Raw genomic sequence first — 15,043 nt, 5'->3', positions numbered from 1 at the left:
CATGATCAGTATGGAGGTGGTTATCGAGGTCGTGGACGGAGTTATAACTCCAATAAACCACAGTGTCAATTGTGTGGTAAGTTTGATCATGTTGTTCAGAAATGCTATCAGCATTTTGATCGTGAATACACGGGTGTTAGTGATTCTAGTACATCAGCTGGAAATTATTCAAAATGGTCAAATGGTTCGGGTGTAGATCAGCAACAACCCTCTGCACGGGGGTATAATCATGCAGTGAATACAGTTTCATATCCTGGTTTTGTTTCTGCTCTTTCCCCTTACCTATATCCAGTTAATTCGATAGTTTTGTTCCACAACAGCCTTTGGTTATTATACATCCTCTGGATTTTCAGTTGGTTCCTCCAATGATGCCTCAAGTTCTTCTGTAGTTGGCCAGAATCCATTATTGGCACCCTCGACACTTGCAGCTTTTGTTTCCATGCTTCCATCATTTGGTGTTCAATCCTTTTTGAAGCCCACAAGTGATCCTGTTCGGTATCCTGACACTGGGGCTACTCATCATGTTACTAATGATCCATCTGTTTTTCACTCAGGTATGGTGTATACAGGTGATAATGCTTTGCACATGGTCAATGGTGATGGTGTTAAAATTGCACATGTATGACAAAGTACTTTACATTCTAGTGTGAAGCCTTTATTTTTGCGTAACATGTTACTAACATCAAGAAGAAGTTGATTTCTGTTTCTCAGTTCACTCGAGATAACGGTGTTTTTCTTGAGTTTCACCCATATGAATGTATTGTGAAGGATGCTCAGACACGACAGGTTCTTCTTCGAGGGAGGTCACTGATGAATGACTCTATCAGTTACTTCCTTGTGCTCGGGTGCTCAGATAAATAATGTTTCTGTGATTTCAGACCCTTTAGACTTGTGCATCGACGTTTTGGCCATGCTTTTATTGATGTAGTAAAATATGTTATGAAGCATTGTAATTTCTCTTTTCATAAGAATAGGTTGTCATATTTGTGTGTTGCTTGTATGCAAGGGAAGGCTCACAAACTTCCCTTTTGTTCTTCTATATCATAATATAATGAACCCTTTCAGTTAGTTGTTTCAGATGTTTGGGTCCTGCTCTTTGTAATTCTTCAGATGGGTTTTCCTTTTATGTTTCATTCGTTGATGTCTTGAGTAGATACACCTGGGTTTACTTGCTTAAAAGAAAGTCTGAGGTTCTGTCATGTTTCATTAATTTTTACAAGTTAATAGAAGTGCAGTTTGGATGTAAAATTAAGGTTTTACAAACAAATAATGGTGGTGAATATCAGTCACTTAAGGGCTGGTTGTAGCAGAATGGTGTAGAGCATCGAATTTCATATCCAGGCACTTCTGCGCAAAATGGTCAAGCTGAGAGTAAGTATAGGCACATTGTTGAAATGGGGTTAGCCATACTGGCTCAAGCATCCCTACCCGTAAAATTTTAGAGCTATGCCTTTGTATCATCTGTGTATCTCATCAATAGACTGCCCACTCAAGTTTTGGATGGCAAATCTCCATTTGAAGTTTTGTATCGCAGGGTTCCAGAATATACCTTTCTTCGTGTTTTTGGTTGTGCTTTTTTTCCATACATGAGATATGCTAATCGTCAAAAGTTGGAGTTTAGGTCAAGACGATGTGTTTTTCTAGGTTATAGTATGTATCATAAGGGCTATCGATGTTTGGATGATGATGTTAAGGTAATTATCTCTCGACATGTGGCGTTTGATGAACATGTCTTTCCTTTTCAACAAAGTTGTAGCATTACAACTAATAGTCTGTGTCATTCAGGGGTCACTGAAGGGTTTCTTTAGGTTGTTAGACCTTTAGTATATGGGCCGAGTGGAATGAATGAGGGTAACACCTCACATGTTGTAGCTTTTCCATCTACTGATAGTTTGTTAGTGCATGAGGAGCAGGTTGCTACAGACTCAGTTGATACTTATGTTCCATCGTTTCTATATGTTGGTAGAGTGTTATCTCATGAGGAGCAGGTTGTTATAGACTCGGCAGATGCTCTTATGCATACTGCATCACCTGGGGTTGCTGTTGAAAAGTTGGTTTCGGAATTCAAGGATACTGGTCATGTACAGGATCCTGGTCTTGGAACAGGTACTTTGATTGACATTGTGCCACATGTTTGTATTGATCAGATTGCCCCTGGTCAAAATATTCACCCCATGGTTACACGTGGTAAAAATGGGATACGAAAACCAAAGGTTTTGAATGTTTCATTTGATGATAAATAACCTACAACTATTAATGAAGCCTTTCTTCATCCTCACTAGAATGTTGTAGCACAGGCAGAATTTGATGCCTTGGTTTGTAATGAAACCTGGACGTTGGTCCATCTTCCTAAAGGTAGGCGAGTTGTGAGTTGTAAATGGCTCTTTAAAATTAAAATAAATGAAGATGGCTCCATTGCTCGTTACAAAGCTTGTCTCGTTGCAAAGGGTTTTCTTCAGCAACCTGGGATTGATTTTAATTAGGTGTTCAGTCCTATGGTGAAGCCAGTCACGGTTCGAGTCATAATCTCCCTTGAGTTAGCAAAAGGCAGGTCCCTCAGGCAGGTAGATATTAACAATGCCTTCTTAAATGCACATTTATTAGAGGAAGTGTATATGTTGCAGCCTCCAGGTTATGAACAAAGAGGTAATATAGTGTGTAAACTGAATAAAGCAATCTATGGTCTCAAGCAGGCACCCCGTGCATGGTTTGAGAGTCTCAAAGGGTATTTGATCTTAGAAGGATTTGTTTTGTCACGATCAGATGCCTCTTTGTTTGTTCGCAAAACCGATGCTTGTATGATTTATCTCTTGATCTATGTAGATGATATTATTCTCACATGAAGCTGCTCGAATGAAATTCAAGATGTTATAAATAATATTCATGCAAAATTTGCTTTGAAAGATCTTGTCTTTCTTAAGTTTTTCCTGGGCATTGAATTTTGTTATGATTCTAATGGTTTAGTGTTGAATTAACAAAAGTATGTTCTTGATCTGTTATAAAAGAGTGGGTTTGCAACAACTAAGGAACTTTCTACTCCCATGGTAACACAATGTAAGCTCTCTGCTGCTAGTGGAACACCCATTGATGAGGTGGCTCGCTATAGAAGCATGTTGGTGCTCTCCAGTATGTGGTGATTACTAGGCCAGATATTGCCTATGTTGTTAATCGTGTCTGTCAATTTATGCAAGCTCCTAGAGATTTACATTTCCAGGCAGTCAAGAGAATTATGAGGTATTTGCAGGGCACTTTGAATTATGGTTTACGGTTCTCGTCCTTATCTCGACTGTCCTTGGTGGGCTTTGCTAATGCAAATTGGGGTGCTGATGTTGATGACAAGCGATCCACATCAGGATATTGCATTTGTTTTGGTGGCAATCTAGTGTCATGGAGTTCACGTAAACAGCTGGTGGTTGCTCGATCTACTGCTGAATAAAAATATCGTAGTGTTACTTCAGCTGCTTCAAAAATCATATGGCTTGTGTCTTTACTCAAAGAATTACAGTGTTATTTTCATGGCAAACCAACTCTTTGGTGTGACAATACGAGCACTGTTGATGTGTGCTCCAATCCAATCCTTCATTCAAAGTTTAAACATGTCGAGTTGGATTTGTTCTTTGTTCGAGAAGTAGTAACAGCCGGTCGGTTGCATGTACAGGAGGTCTCAGCGTATGAGCAGGTTGGTGATGCTCTCACTAAGCCATTGTCTGCCCCGATGTTTATCCGTTATCGGCAGAAGCTGTTGGTCACTCGGGTTCATAAGGATGGATGTGCTTTGCTGACTAGCTTTACTCAAGATGAGAATGATGGTGAAGCTGAAGATATGGACTGCATGGGGAATGTTAGTGTATATGAACAACATGAAGAATGTTAGTGTATATGAACAACAACAAGAATGTTAGTATGGAGTTGGTTTCAACTAAATTGTTATGAGTTGGTTAAAGGTTGTTATTAGTTAGTTAAGAGAAGTTTGCAGTTTGTTAATCAGCTATTATAAATAAGTTGTTAGCTTTCATTCTTGTATACAAGTAATTCCATTAATAAGATGTAAAGTATTCTTTTACTTTCTCTTCTATTTTTACTATACTCAGTAGCTAGGTTTATATCATAACAATCGTCTTGAGAGGTACTCTTAATAATCAAAATAAAAACGGAATATTAGATATGATTTAAAAAAATAATTTAATGATTAAAATAAAAGTACTAAAACAAATAGCTGAATAAATAAATAATTTATCCTTAATTAATTTATCATTGCAATCTATATAAATTGAAAAGAGGAAATAATACGAAAAAGCAAAGAATGTGGGTGTGACACGCTTTGCTTTATCATCACCTAATCTTGTACAAAGTAGACCGGCGGACGCAGTTTTTGGCTTCAGTTTAGGAGTATAGAAAATCGGACGAATTAAAAATATTTTTAAGTATATATAATAATAATAATAATAAGAATAATAATAAAGATAAAAAATATTTTATATTATACAAACATAAATAAAATTTCAAAATAAATATTATCAATAAGATGAATAATTAATACAAAAAATTAAAATTTCAGGATGATACGTGTCTACTCTGACGAAGCTTAAGATCATATAAAAGTTTATTTTATTAGATTAAGAAAACGACTTTATTAATTTCCAATCGCCTGATGATGCAAACAATGACTTCATATGGGATGGAAACAAAATTTTAATAAAGCAAAGAAAAAAAAATTAACAGTGATATTTCAGGTCGGTTTTGTTTGTTAATTTCGATAAGTTTAATATAGAATGGATATATTAGTTGAACTAGTCAGAATGATTTTAGATCTCACAGTTTTAAATTTAAATTATTTTAAATCTGACCATAATCTAATATTTATGTTATTTTAATTTTAATTAAAACGCTAACAATTTTTTTTAAAATAAACAATAGGATACGATGAATGCATAGAATTAATGTGAAGGACGGTCAACCCCAATATCAGTTTAATTAATATATATTATATGATTGCACAGCATGTATCGGTCTAAGGAAATTTTGTTTGAGAATTGGTCATACATATTCTATGTGCCAACCCAAAGTATTGATTGCCGACTCGACCTTGTTTTAAATTATTATTTAACCAGATGATAATGAAATACAGCTTTAACCTTTAATTGAAATATAATAATTATAATTCAAGCTCTTAACATTTAATTGAAATATAATTTTTCTAACCATAGAATTCTCATTTTTTATAAATCTATTTTTTATTAGTCTATGATAATTATAAGATAATATTTGTTTGAAAGATTTTTAATCAATTAACAATGAACGTTCAAATACTCCTACAAACAATATGCTTAAACCTAAAATCTCTAAAGATAACAATTATTTCTTTTTTTTTGAATTAATCACCGGTATTCGATCATTTGACCGACTAATCCAGATCGAGTACTATAAAGGCAAGAGTGACCCTCTCAACTCAGTTTGCTCCATTCGCAAACGCCAGGATTCGAACCTTGATCTTGCTTAAGGGACCGAATGTATCATCCCACTAGACTAATTGGTTGTTGGTTAACAATTATTCTTTTAATTATTAATGTCGTAAAATAGTTTGATTTTAGTTGTCACGGTGACTATATATATATATATATACATTCTGTTGGAATGTATGTGGTCAATATTTGGATAAAGCCTTGGAACATGAATCTACCTACTTGGTTACTACAAAACCCTTGAATAAGTGGTGGGTCAAAAAGATAAAAATATGATTTTAATTTTAGAAATACGAAATTAAATTATTGATAAATATATAAAATATTTAAATTATAATAAAATAGTGGAAAATAGAAACTATAAAGAACAGCTGGACATATATTTAAAACATATTGAGGATGAATAACTAAATTATGGAATGAAAGATTTTGGAGGACAATCACATTTTAATTAGCACATTTAAAATAACCCAAACATATGGCATTGAACAAGAAACCAAATGATGTGCCGCCAACTTATTTTAATCGACTACCTTACTCTAAACCCATCTTCCAACAACACATATTAATATAGTTTGGGTATAGCTTACAAAGCTGAGAATTTGACCCATTACGCCACGTCACCAGCTTCCGTTCCCTATTAAAATAACCAATTCCCCCCCCCCTTGATTTCTTGCTTCAAATTCAATCAGACAAAAATTTCAGACCAAACCAAAACTGTGTCTGTTGGAAAGAAAATGGAGGGGCTTATTCCTTTTGTTTACAAAGCAATAGTTCAATACAAGAATGGAAGACAAGGCCACGTTTTAGCAACATGGTTCAATGACTCAGCTTCACCCTCTTACTTCAGACTCCCGACCGGAGATTCCGGTCGCTTCCATCACACATCCGATAATTTTTCAACCTACTCGCCTGTCGCTTCCCCTTCACCCCTCTCTCACCGTTTGACATCTCGCTGTGCCGTTACACGACCATCATAATTGCCGCCGGCATCGTTGCCGACGTCGAAGCTAAAGGTTTACGTTGAATGCATTGACGTGTATGAAGGAAGCTGAAGGTGTGGTACATTAAGTCATAGTGTGGTGGTAATTTCTTCATTTCATATTTTGGTGTATTTTTTTTCTTTTTTCTGAAGTAATTAATAAGCGTGTGAAAAGAAAAACCGAAGGGGAAAATACCATACGCTTAATTTGTATGTTATTTTTAGTGTGAAATTGTGGATAAAAAAATTCAAGGGATCGATCCTTATGTGCTTGTTGTTCTTGTTATCCTTAGTGTTAAGAAATGTAATATAATTGTGATGTTTGATCAATGTCTTTTACAGCAAAAAGAAAAGAAAAAGAAAGAGGGCTTTGTATTATGTTAATTGTGAAATTAAATGCAGTAATTAAGGATAATTATGTCTGGGTGTTATTTTTTCCTGTTGAAAATAGTTATGAAAGTGGGGGTGGTTTTCGGAGTTGGTGGGTGGTTATTGTTTCATTTTTTAAAATTGTTATTGTTGTTATTATTTATATGTTGTTTTATTATTTGTCAAATAAGAACCGAAGGCTGCAGTTGAAAATGTTTTTTCCCCCAATTGCGCTAGAGTTTATCACAGATTTATAAAACTTAAGAGGAATGTGATTATTGAATTTATATTTATATGGTTAAAGGAAATATTATTTTTATTTGAGATATTAAGCTTGAACCACAAAGTATGTGTTTTGTTAATGATTAAGAATATAAAAATATTATATTATAATCACTCTAAATATTAAAAAAAAGATTAAAATAATATTTATCCGATAATACTATTTTTGAAATTAAATACTCCTATTAAAAATATATTAAATGATTATTCATTAAATAGAATTTAAATAATATGTCTAGGACCTTTGAATCATTTTTAAGATCTTTGGATGAGATGTAATGGACATGCGGACCATCACAAAAAATTATGAGCTTTATTATAAGTCTTTCAAACTATTTGTAAGACATCGGTGATATATGAATTGTTATTATTCTTTGTGGTTTTACGTTTGAGTATCATGAATGTTAGGGGTGTAAGCGTTTAATGTCAAATGGTGAAGAGTTATCTTTAAAAGTATATTATTTTATACTTTCTTCAAATTAATTAAAAAATAGAAAAAATGGTCAAGAATCGGCATGACATGAAGATATTAAATAAATAAAGCAGTGTAAAAGAAGAATAAAATTCAGAGTAATGAATGGTGTATAGTTTATCCTTCACTTATATGATATGTTGCCTCAGAAGAGCGAAAGAAGAGCTTTCAAAATTAGTTGGGTCCAATTTGATCGGCAATAGTAGAGTAAGACCGATAAAGTTAGCACAACAATTAGCATGTAAGCCTAGTGAAGTTAGCACTTGGTATAGATGTTTTTTTTTGGTGATCAAAAAAAATAACAATAATTTCTTAATCATTGATATCACTTGATTCGTACGATCCATTTTATCTTTTAAACAAGCATTTAACATAAATTTACATATATTAATCGATCTTGATTAATCTAATTATGATAATATGATCAATAATGAATATTTACCTCATAACAATAAACAACGTAATTTAATTATGAAAATAATAATTAACTCAACATAATTGTATATTCCACTATTAATCTAAAACAAACCTTGAAGTGCATACTATATTTTTTTAATAGTATGGAATGATTACAAAGTAATATATGTTCATAATCTTTATTTGAAAGTACATTTTAGTTACTATGTGTGATATTAGCATGATTGGTGTTGTTTTAGTTATAAATGCTTTAATATGATAAGTATGTGACAATGTATGATTATAAAATTGTGTGTGTCTAATGATTAATTTTGATTTATGTTTTCTGATAACATCTTCATTTAGATTTTCGTCTAAACCGAATATAAAACGTTATATTTTTTTCTACACTTTTGATGCGACAATGTATGATTATAAAATAAAATTTTATGAAATTTTAAAACTCAATCTAGTATATATATATATATATATATATGATGTAAGTATTAATTCTTATTCAACAAGTATTGATATCAAATCTTAAGTATTAATACCTTTGATTAAATTTGTAACTTATCAAACTGTGAATCTTAAAATGGTATCGACACCTTGATATAGTAACAATACTAGCCAAAGGGTATTGATACCTATGCCAAATAGCCAAATATCGATATGAGAGTAAGTTAATTTATAATTAGGACTTAGTGTGACGAAAATTATTATGTGCCCACGTATATTTAGTATGATTTATAACTTAGTTTACTTATTCCTTTACAAACTAAGTTATAATTGGATTCTAAATTGATTCATTTTTGTTCTGTTATTTGGATGTAACATTCCCTGTTTGATATACGCCTAGGCCGGATAGAGAGTATTACATGACACGCAAGTTATCTAAGTAGTTGCAGCAGTAACATATTACAAGGAAGAAATTAACGGCAAGTATGAAAAGGGTAAAAAGTAAAAAAGGCGTATTCCTAAAATAACCTACAATTGAGTTTAAAGGGGAAGATCCTTGTGACTGTAATCAACCCCTTTGTCACCATTCACTACCTGCCCACTTCCTCGCAAAATCCTACAATTTTTTTTAGAATGTAGAAATCAATATCACAAGTGCATAAGAGATTCAAATGCAGGGGAAAAGACAATGCATGCAAATGAAAAATGAAGAGCATGATGCAGTAAAATCCAGAGATTACTGAACATTTTAAGGAAGATTAATTCGAGACTTTGCATACCAACGTGTTGTTAGCAATCCTTCGACTCCAACCGGACCTCGGGCATGGATTTTGCTAGTACTTATTCCAACCTGTTAAATCCATGCATCCATTAGAAAACAGTACTACCGAGCGTTCAAAACGCAGTTAAAATCGAGTTAACCGAATTAAACAACACGATGTAGTTAATTAGGTTCTTTTGTTTGATTTTGGTTAAAATATCGAATACCTCGGCACCCAACCCGAATCGTGCTCCATCACAAAATCTAGTGCTTGCATTATGGAAAACTGCAGCACTGTAACAATGACAGAGTCTCTGTTAAAGTAGACAACCCTAACAAACATTAACCCGAAAACAAGAGAGAAAACTCGAACCTGTCGACCCCATGCAAGAAAATTTCAGCAACTTCATGATTTTCAGTGATAATGCAATCGGTGTGAGAACTGCAGAGAAACAAGTTAGTTAATATCAAAGGCAACCAAACGACTCACTGGAACAAAAAAGGCGATGAATATGCGGCATGCCTTCCATGTTGATGTATATGATCAATAGCGGCATGCACATCATCCACGATTTCTATTGTACAAGCCATAGAGTTGTACTCGTGATGGAAGGAACGCGTCTCCAGTATGTTTAACAATGAACTCGCTCTCGGTCCACCGTAAAGAGTAACTCCTGCAGGAAACAATCCCATAATCTTCAGATGATTACAAATTTCAGCATTTGAATTCGGGTTTTCAGAAACTGTAAGTGAATTTTACTTGGACTGTGATTAGAAAGAAATTCACATAATCCTTACCTTTATGTTTGAGGTCCCCAATAACATCATTGAGCAAACCATTACTCGAAAAATCCTTGTGTACTAAAAGTGTTTCCTGAAAACAACATGGATAAATCATATGCTACAAATATCCACTTAATATCCTCATGGGAACTGGAACAGTAAAATGAATTAGGCATGTCATTTCTGGTCTGCACTGAAACCTAAAACAACTTGAACCCAAATATCAAACCCTAATGATGAGCTTCAAACCTAAAACAAATTGAACTCAAAGATCCGATTCAAATTGAAACAATTCAAAACCGAATCCGTCCAATTGACAAGTCTAAACAAAAAGAAATTACCATGGCATTGCAAGCCGCAGGATAATCTGTCTTTGCATCGAGAACAATCTGTCTAGCCATATCGACCTTAGCTGATTTGTCAATGTAAACATGGCAAATTCCATCTGCAGAGAAAAGTGAAAATATCAGTTGAACTCCAGTTAATGGAGGATCAAAGAGGTTACATATACATATATGTAAGTGTGTTTTCTTACCGGCATGACCAAGAACAGGGATTTTAGTCGAATTCTTGATCTGGGTAACAAGTTTATTGCTGCCTCTGGGGATCACGAGATCTATCACATCATCAAGCTGTGACAAAAACAGAAACCTTATACAAATATATATATATATATATATATGAAATAACAAAGAGCTTTCGTCAACTGTAGATCCTACAAATCACCTTAAGTAAATCAGAAATATCCTCTCTTGAAGTCACGAGTCCAATGAGTTTTTCTCCGATGTTTTTGGGGATGGCCGAAGTAATGACCTTAACGATATTTATTATTGGAGAAACAGTGGTGAAGAAACACATAAGTAATAGGAATAATGGCAACAAAAACTCTCCAACAAAAACCGAACCTTGTGCAAGATTGCATTAGACCTCTTTGCTTCTTTCCCCCCTTTCAGTAGAAGGCCGTTCCCACTTCGTATGGCTAGGGAAGCTATCTGTTCAATCATTAAGGGAAACAATAACGTGGGGAACGTATTAAGAAATACACCATTGCAATCCCACCAATACCTTATATGCTTAAACAATACCAGGTTGATGAGTCTAAAAGTCGTTTTTGGGTACCTGAACAAGGGCGTCTGGTCGAGACTCGAATACAACCAGCAGTACACCAAGAGGACAGGATGTTTTCTCCAAGATGAGTCCATCTGCAAGCTGGGACAGAGGCATTCAAAAGTAAGGGTTAAATTCCATAACCAAGGAACAAAAATCCACACACTCCTCGGAACATTTTGGGGGATGCTTTGTAACCTCTGTTCTCTTCAAAACATGACCAATAGGATCTTCCATGTCAGCAAGTACTCGAATCGATTTCGCAAGACCAGTTATCTGTAGAATTGGAATAACTTGGATGAAACTCCAGCAATGTGCTTGTGCTAATGACTTAATGGAACCCAAGAATTAAAACGTCTTGCCTTTCCGGGTTTCAACGACAAACGAGACATCAGTGACTTCTCATATCCATCGTCCTCGGCAGCAGCGACGTCAGCTTCATTTTCATCCTTAATCAAACTCTCATTGGCCTCGAGGGCATCAGCAATGTTGTGCAAAATCTTCATCCTATCTTCAGAGTCTATTGCCTGTGAAAAAAGATCATTCAGAAATACATGCGGACATCTTTATGGTGACAAAAGGGAGAAACTGTGTGTTCCCACCTGAAGACGTCTAGAACATTGCTGCGCCGCAACCGCCATCTCGCGTGCACCGACTTCTTTAACCAAAGTCCATAAATGTGCATCTCGATGAAATAGGGTACCAACATGCTTCCCTTGAAGTACCTTTATAATGTTACCAGTGGCATAGCCACTTTAAAACGAAGTAAAAGCCAAATTTACGGTGAGAAACCCAATTTGTTAATAGGTCTTTGAAGAGTTCAGTTCCAGACCATACCTTGTAATAACGACTGGGATACCGGCAGAAGCCGCACAGACGGCTGCATTAACCTTTGCAGTCATACCCCCTCTACCTAGCCTGGACTTGTCTCCAAACGTTATTTCACGTTGATGTTTTTCTTTTATATACGTATGGATCAGTTTTGAGTTCGGGTCACTTGGCGGACCGCTGTAGAGGCCCTCAACATCACTCAACATGACAAGGAGATCAGCTTTTAGTTCCAAAGCTAAGAGGCCGGCGAGGCTGTCGTTGTCCCAGAATATACCAGAAGAATCCTGAAAACAACACTACCAATCAATCAATTGATTAAAGAGAATGAAGAGCAGAAGAGAATTGAGATACCTCGTAAGGTGCTCTTCGAGTGCTGACGGCATCGTTCTCGTTGAAAATGGGGATCACTTTCAAAGATAGTAAGGATTTCACCGTCTCAGAGAGTTGTTTTCTGAAACTATTGGCTCTAAATTCACTGTCCGTTACAAGATATTGTGAAGAAGTGACATCAAGCTGCAAAGATTTGGAGTATCATGTTAATGCAAGTGAAACAACAAGCATGGAATCAATTAGTATTTCAGTTTCGACGATTAAACAGGCCGATCCGTCTGGTTTTTCGCAACCATGGAAACGGGTAATGAACTAATAAGCAAGAGTATTAACCTGGCTAAACAAGGTGTCATAAAGAGCCATCAAACTACTCTGTCCAACAGCTGCACAAGCCTTCCCATCAAGTTCAAATTCTGCATTTTCAAGATCAGCCAAGCTACACAAATAAAAAAGAGCCATTAAATCCCTCTGTTTATGGTTGCACCAAAAAAGGATATATAAGAAAGTGATTATATCTAATGAATTTCTATTTTTTTTAAATGATTGATAATCTCACCTGCTGTTTACCAATTTCCTATATCTAAGCCTTTGACGACCAAGACCAACAGCACCTGAAGTAACCAACACAATCTCATACCCCTGAGAATTGAGTTCCTTGAGCTGCAAGCAACCAAATCAAATTCAAGAATGTTAACAATGAGACATAAAAAATCTCATATTTCCCGTTATGCCCTTGTCATCTTTATGTATTTACCTGTTCACATAAAGCTCCCAGTCTCCCCACTGCTAATCTCCCATCACCTCGAGTCACCACTGCTGTTCCCACCTTTTTTTTTTAATGAAAACCCCATGAAATAAAATTAGCTTTTTTCATAACTAAAAACATCAAATTGTGACCTCATTAAAAAAAATGAACCTTAACAATGAGACGCTTGACATTTGTCACAAAAGCACGTGAAGGGTCCATGGAGTCGAATCTGAGTCGAGTCGATCAATTAAAAGCTTTCAGTTTTTCCTTCTTCTTTTTTCAGCCAGAGAGAGGTTTTGAAGAAGAAAGAAGATGAATGAGGCAAGGTTTTGCTACGTTCAATAAATAGAGTTATGTTTTATAAATAAAACAAAATAAAATTTTGATTTTTTTTTCTTTGAAGAGAAGAGTGTTTCATTGCAGTTGTGGAGCACGGCGTGGATTTGTCGCAGTATACCTGTCGATTCATCAGATCAGATTGATTTTAGAATGATTTAATTCGGATCTCATTAGTGAGAAGTAAATTTCGAGGAATTAGATTTTGATTACTCTGATTCGATACATTATATTATTTTAGAATAAATTAATTTAAATCAAATTCATCAGAATAAATTACAACTCTCTCTCTTTCGAATCAATTAATTGAGGAAAAAATAACGATTCTTTATTTTAATAACACGAAGAGTTCCATTTCTCTTTTCTCCGTTAGATTCATAATTCGAATAATTTCATATTCGAGATAAATAAAGATTTAGATTATTTTGAATTTATCTTCGACTAATTTATTTCAGTGATTAAAGAGATGATAAATATTTCCAGTGGTTTCAGTTTCGAGTACCAGAGATTGTAAAGTGTTTGAACTTTCATTGTCAAATGATTGAAAATATTTAAAACATATACTACTTATAATCATCTTAGATTAATAAAAAAGATTATTTTGAATTTCAATTAGGATAAAGTACACAAACGGTCAATAGACTGTAGGTACTATTAAAAGCTACAAAATAATCTCCCAACTATAAAGTATTGTTTTATTGAATCTCTCGCTTATTAAAATTATAAATGGTCACCTGACTATTTATATATTTCAAATTTATCTTGTTTTGTTAAAATTTTGATGGTCGTTTGAGTAGGACGTTAACTTGGTGACTATAATATGATAAAATTTGATCTCATATCCTTTTGAGTTGTATTTTGTGGATCGAGTCTCCATTTATATTATGGCGTTGAGCTAATGCTTGAAAGTAACGACTTAACCACTAGACATCATTAAAATATGATTTTATCATATCTCAATCAACATGTTAACGTTTAGTTCAGACGACCTTCAAATTAAAAATGACGAGTTGGAACATATGAATAGTTTGGTGACCATTTGTAACTTTTAATAGTTGTAAGACTCAATAAAGCAACATCCTAGAGTCGGATAACCATTTTATAACTTTTAATAGTCGGATGACTAAACAAAGCAACATTTTATAGTAGAAAAATCATTTATATACTTTACCTTTTAAATTGTTTTAAATATATATTATTTTAATTCGAGACTTCAATACATAGTATTATTTTCATGATAAGATATATGTAATAGTCATTCGCTTATAAGATGTTTTTGTTTTTCTTATTGAAAAGTTATAAAATAATCTCTCGATTTAAATAATAATAAATTGATAGTTTTCATAAAAACAAATTAATTGTGATGATTAATATAATTCACATAATAGCATATTTAATTTTTAATTTTAATTTAATCTTGAATATTTTAAAATTTCACCAAATTGATCCCCGTGTAACTCGTTCTAATCGTTATTTCTTTCACTATCATACTCCACCGTCGTACCAATCATTGGTCTCTTACCGGCACCTTGCTTCACCGTTAGGCGTAATTGCTTCACCAAATATGAGATTATTATAATATATTATTTTTAAAAATAATTTAATTATTGATATATATATATATATATATATTATAAACGTAATTATTTGAAATTTAATTTTTTTTACAAAGAACAATAATTTTTTTTTATTATTGAAGGATAAATATAAATAATAATAATAAAAT

General features: G+C 33.9%; 1 protein-coding gene across 1 annotated transcript; it reads right to left on the bottom strand.

The window, feature by feature from the left end:
* Positions 1-8,767: 8,767 nt before the first annotated feature.
* On the bottom strand, positions 8,768-13,274 carry LOC120188149 (delta-1-pyrroline-5-carboxylate synthase-like). The gene is made up of 20 exons (XM_039191664.1): positions 13,150-13,274; positions 12,988-13,059; positions 12,790-12,893; positions 12,567-12,669; positions 12,255-12,416; positions 11,910-12,187; positions 11,675-11,825; positions 11,435-11,599; positions 11,271-11,348; positions 11,085-11,174; positions 10,871-10,957; positions 10,692-10,778; positions 10,501-10,597; positions 10,307-10,410; positions 9,981-10,056; positions 9,706-9,856; positions 9,556-9,624; positions 9,410-9,476; positions 9,202-9,272; positions 8,768-9,038 (listed from the first exon to the last, which is right to left on the bottom strand). The coding sequence occupies exons 1-20, from the start codon at positions 13,198-13,200 to the stop codon at positions 8,963-8,965; spliced, it is 2,139 nt and encodes a 712-aa protein (XP_039047595.1). The 5' UTR covers positions 13,201-13,274; the 3' UTR covers positions 8,768-8,962.
* Positions 13,275-15,043: the final 1,769 nt, after the last annotated feature.

The sequence above is a fragment of the Hibiscus syriacus genome, unplaced genomic scaffold (genome assembly GCF_006381635.1).
Source record: "Hibiscus syriacus cultivar Baekdansim isolate YM2019G1 unplaced genomic scaffold, ASM638163v2 tig00004046_pilon, whole genome shotgun sequence".
Lineage (NCBI taxonomy): Eukaryota > Viridiplantae > Streptophyta > Magnoliopsida > Malvales > Malvaceae > Hibiscus > Hibiscus syriacus.
This window is presented reverse-complemented; position numbering and strand designations above follow the sequence as displayed.

Excerpts from the sequence above, each read along its gene's own strand:
- LOC120188149 (XM_039191664.1), bottom strand. The coding sequence starts at position 13,200 with ATGGACCCTTCACGTGCTTTTGTGACAAATGTCAAGCGTCTCATTGTT. Across the intron at positions 13,060-13,149 it reads TCAAGCGTCTCATTGTTAAG|GTGGGAACAGCAGTGGTGAC; the intron begins GTTCATTTTTTT and ends TAAAAAAAAAAG. Across the intron at positions 11,826-11,909 it reads ATCCCAGTCGTTATTACAAG|TGGCTATGCCACTGGTAACA; the intron begins GTATGGTCTGGA and ends TTCGTTTTAAAG.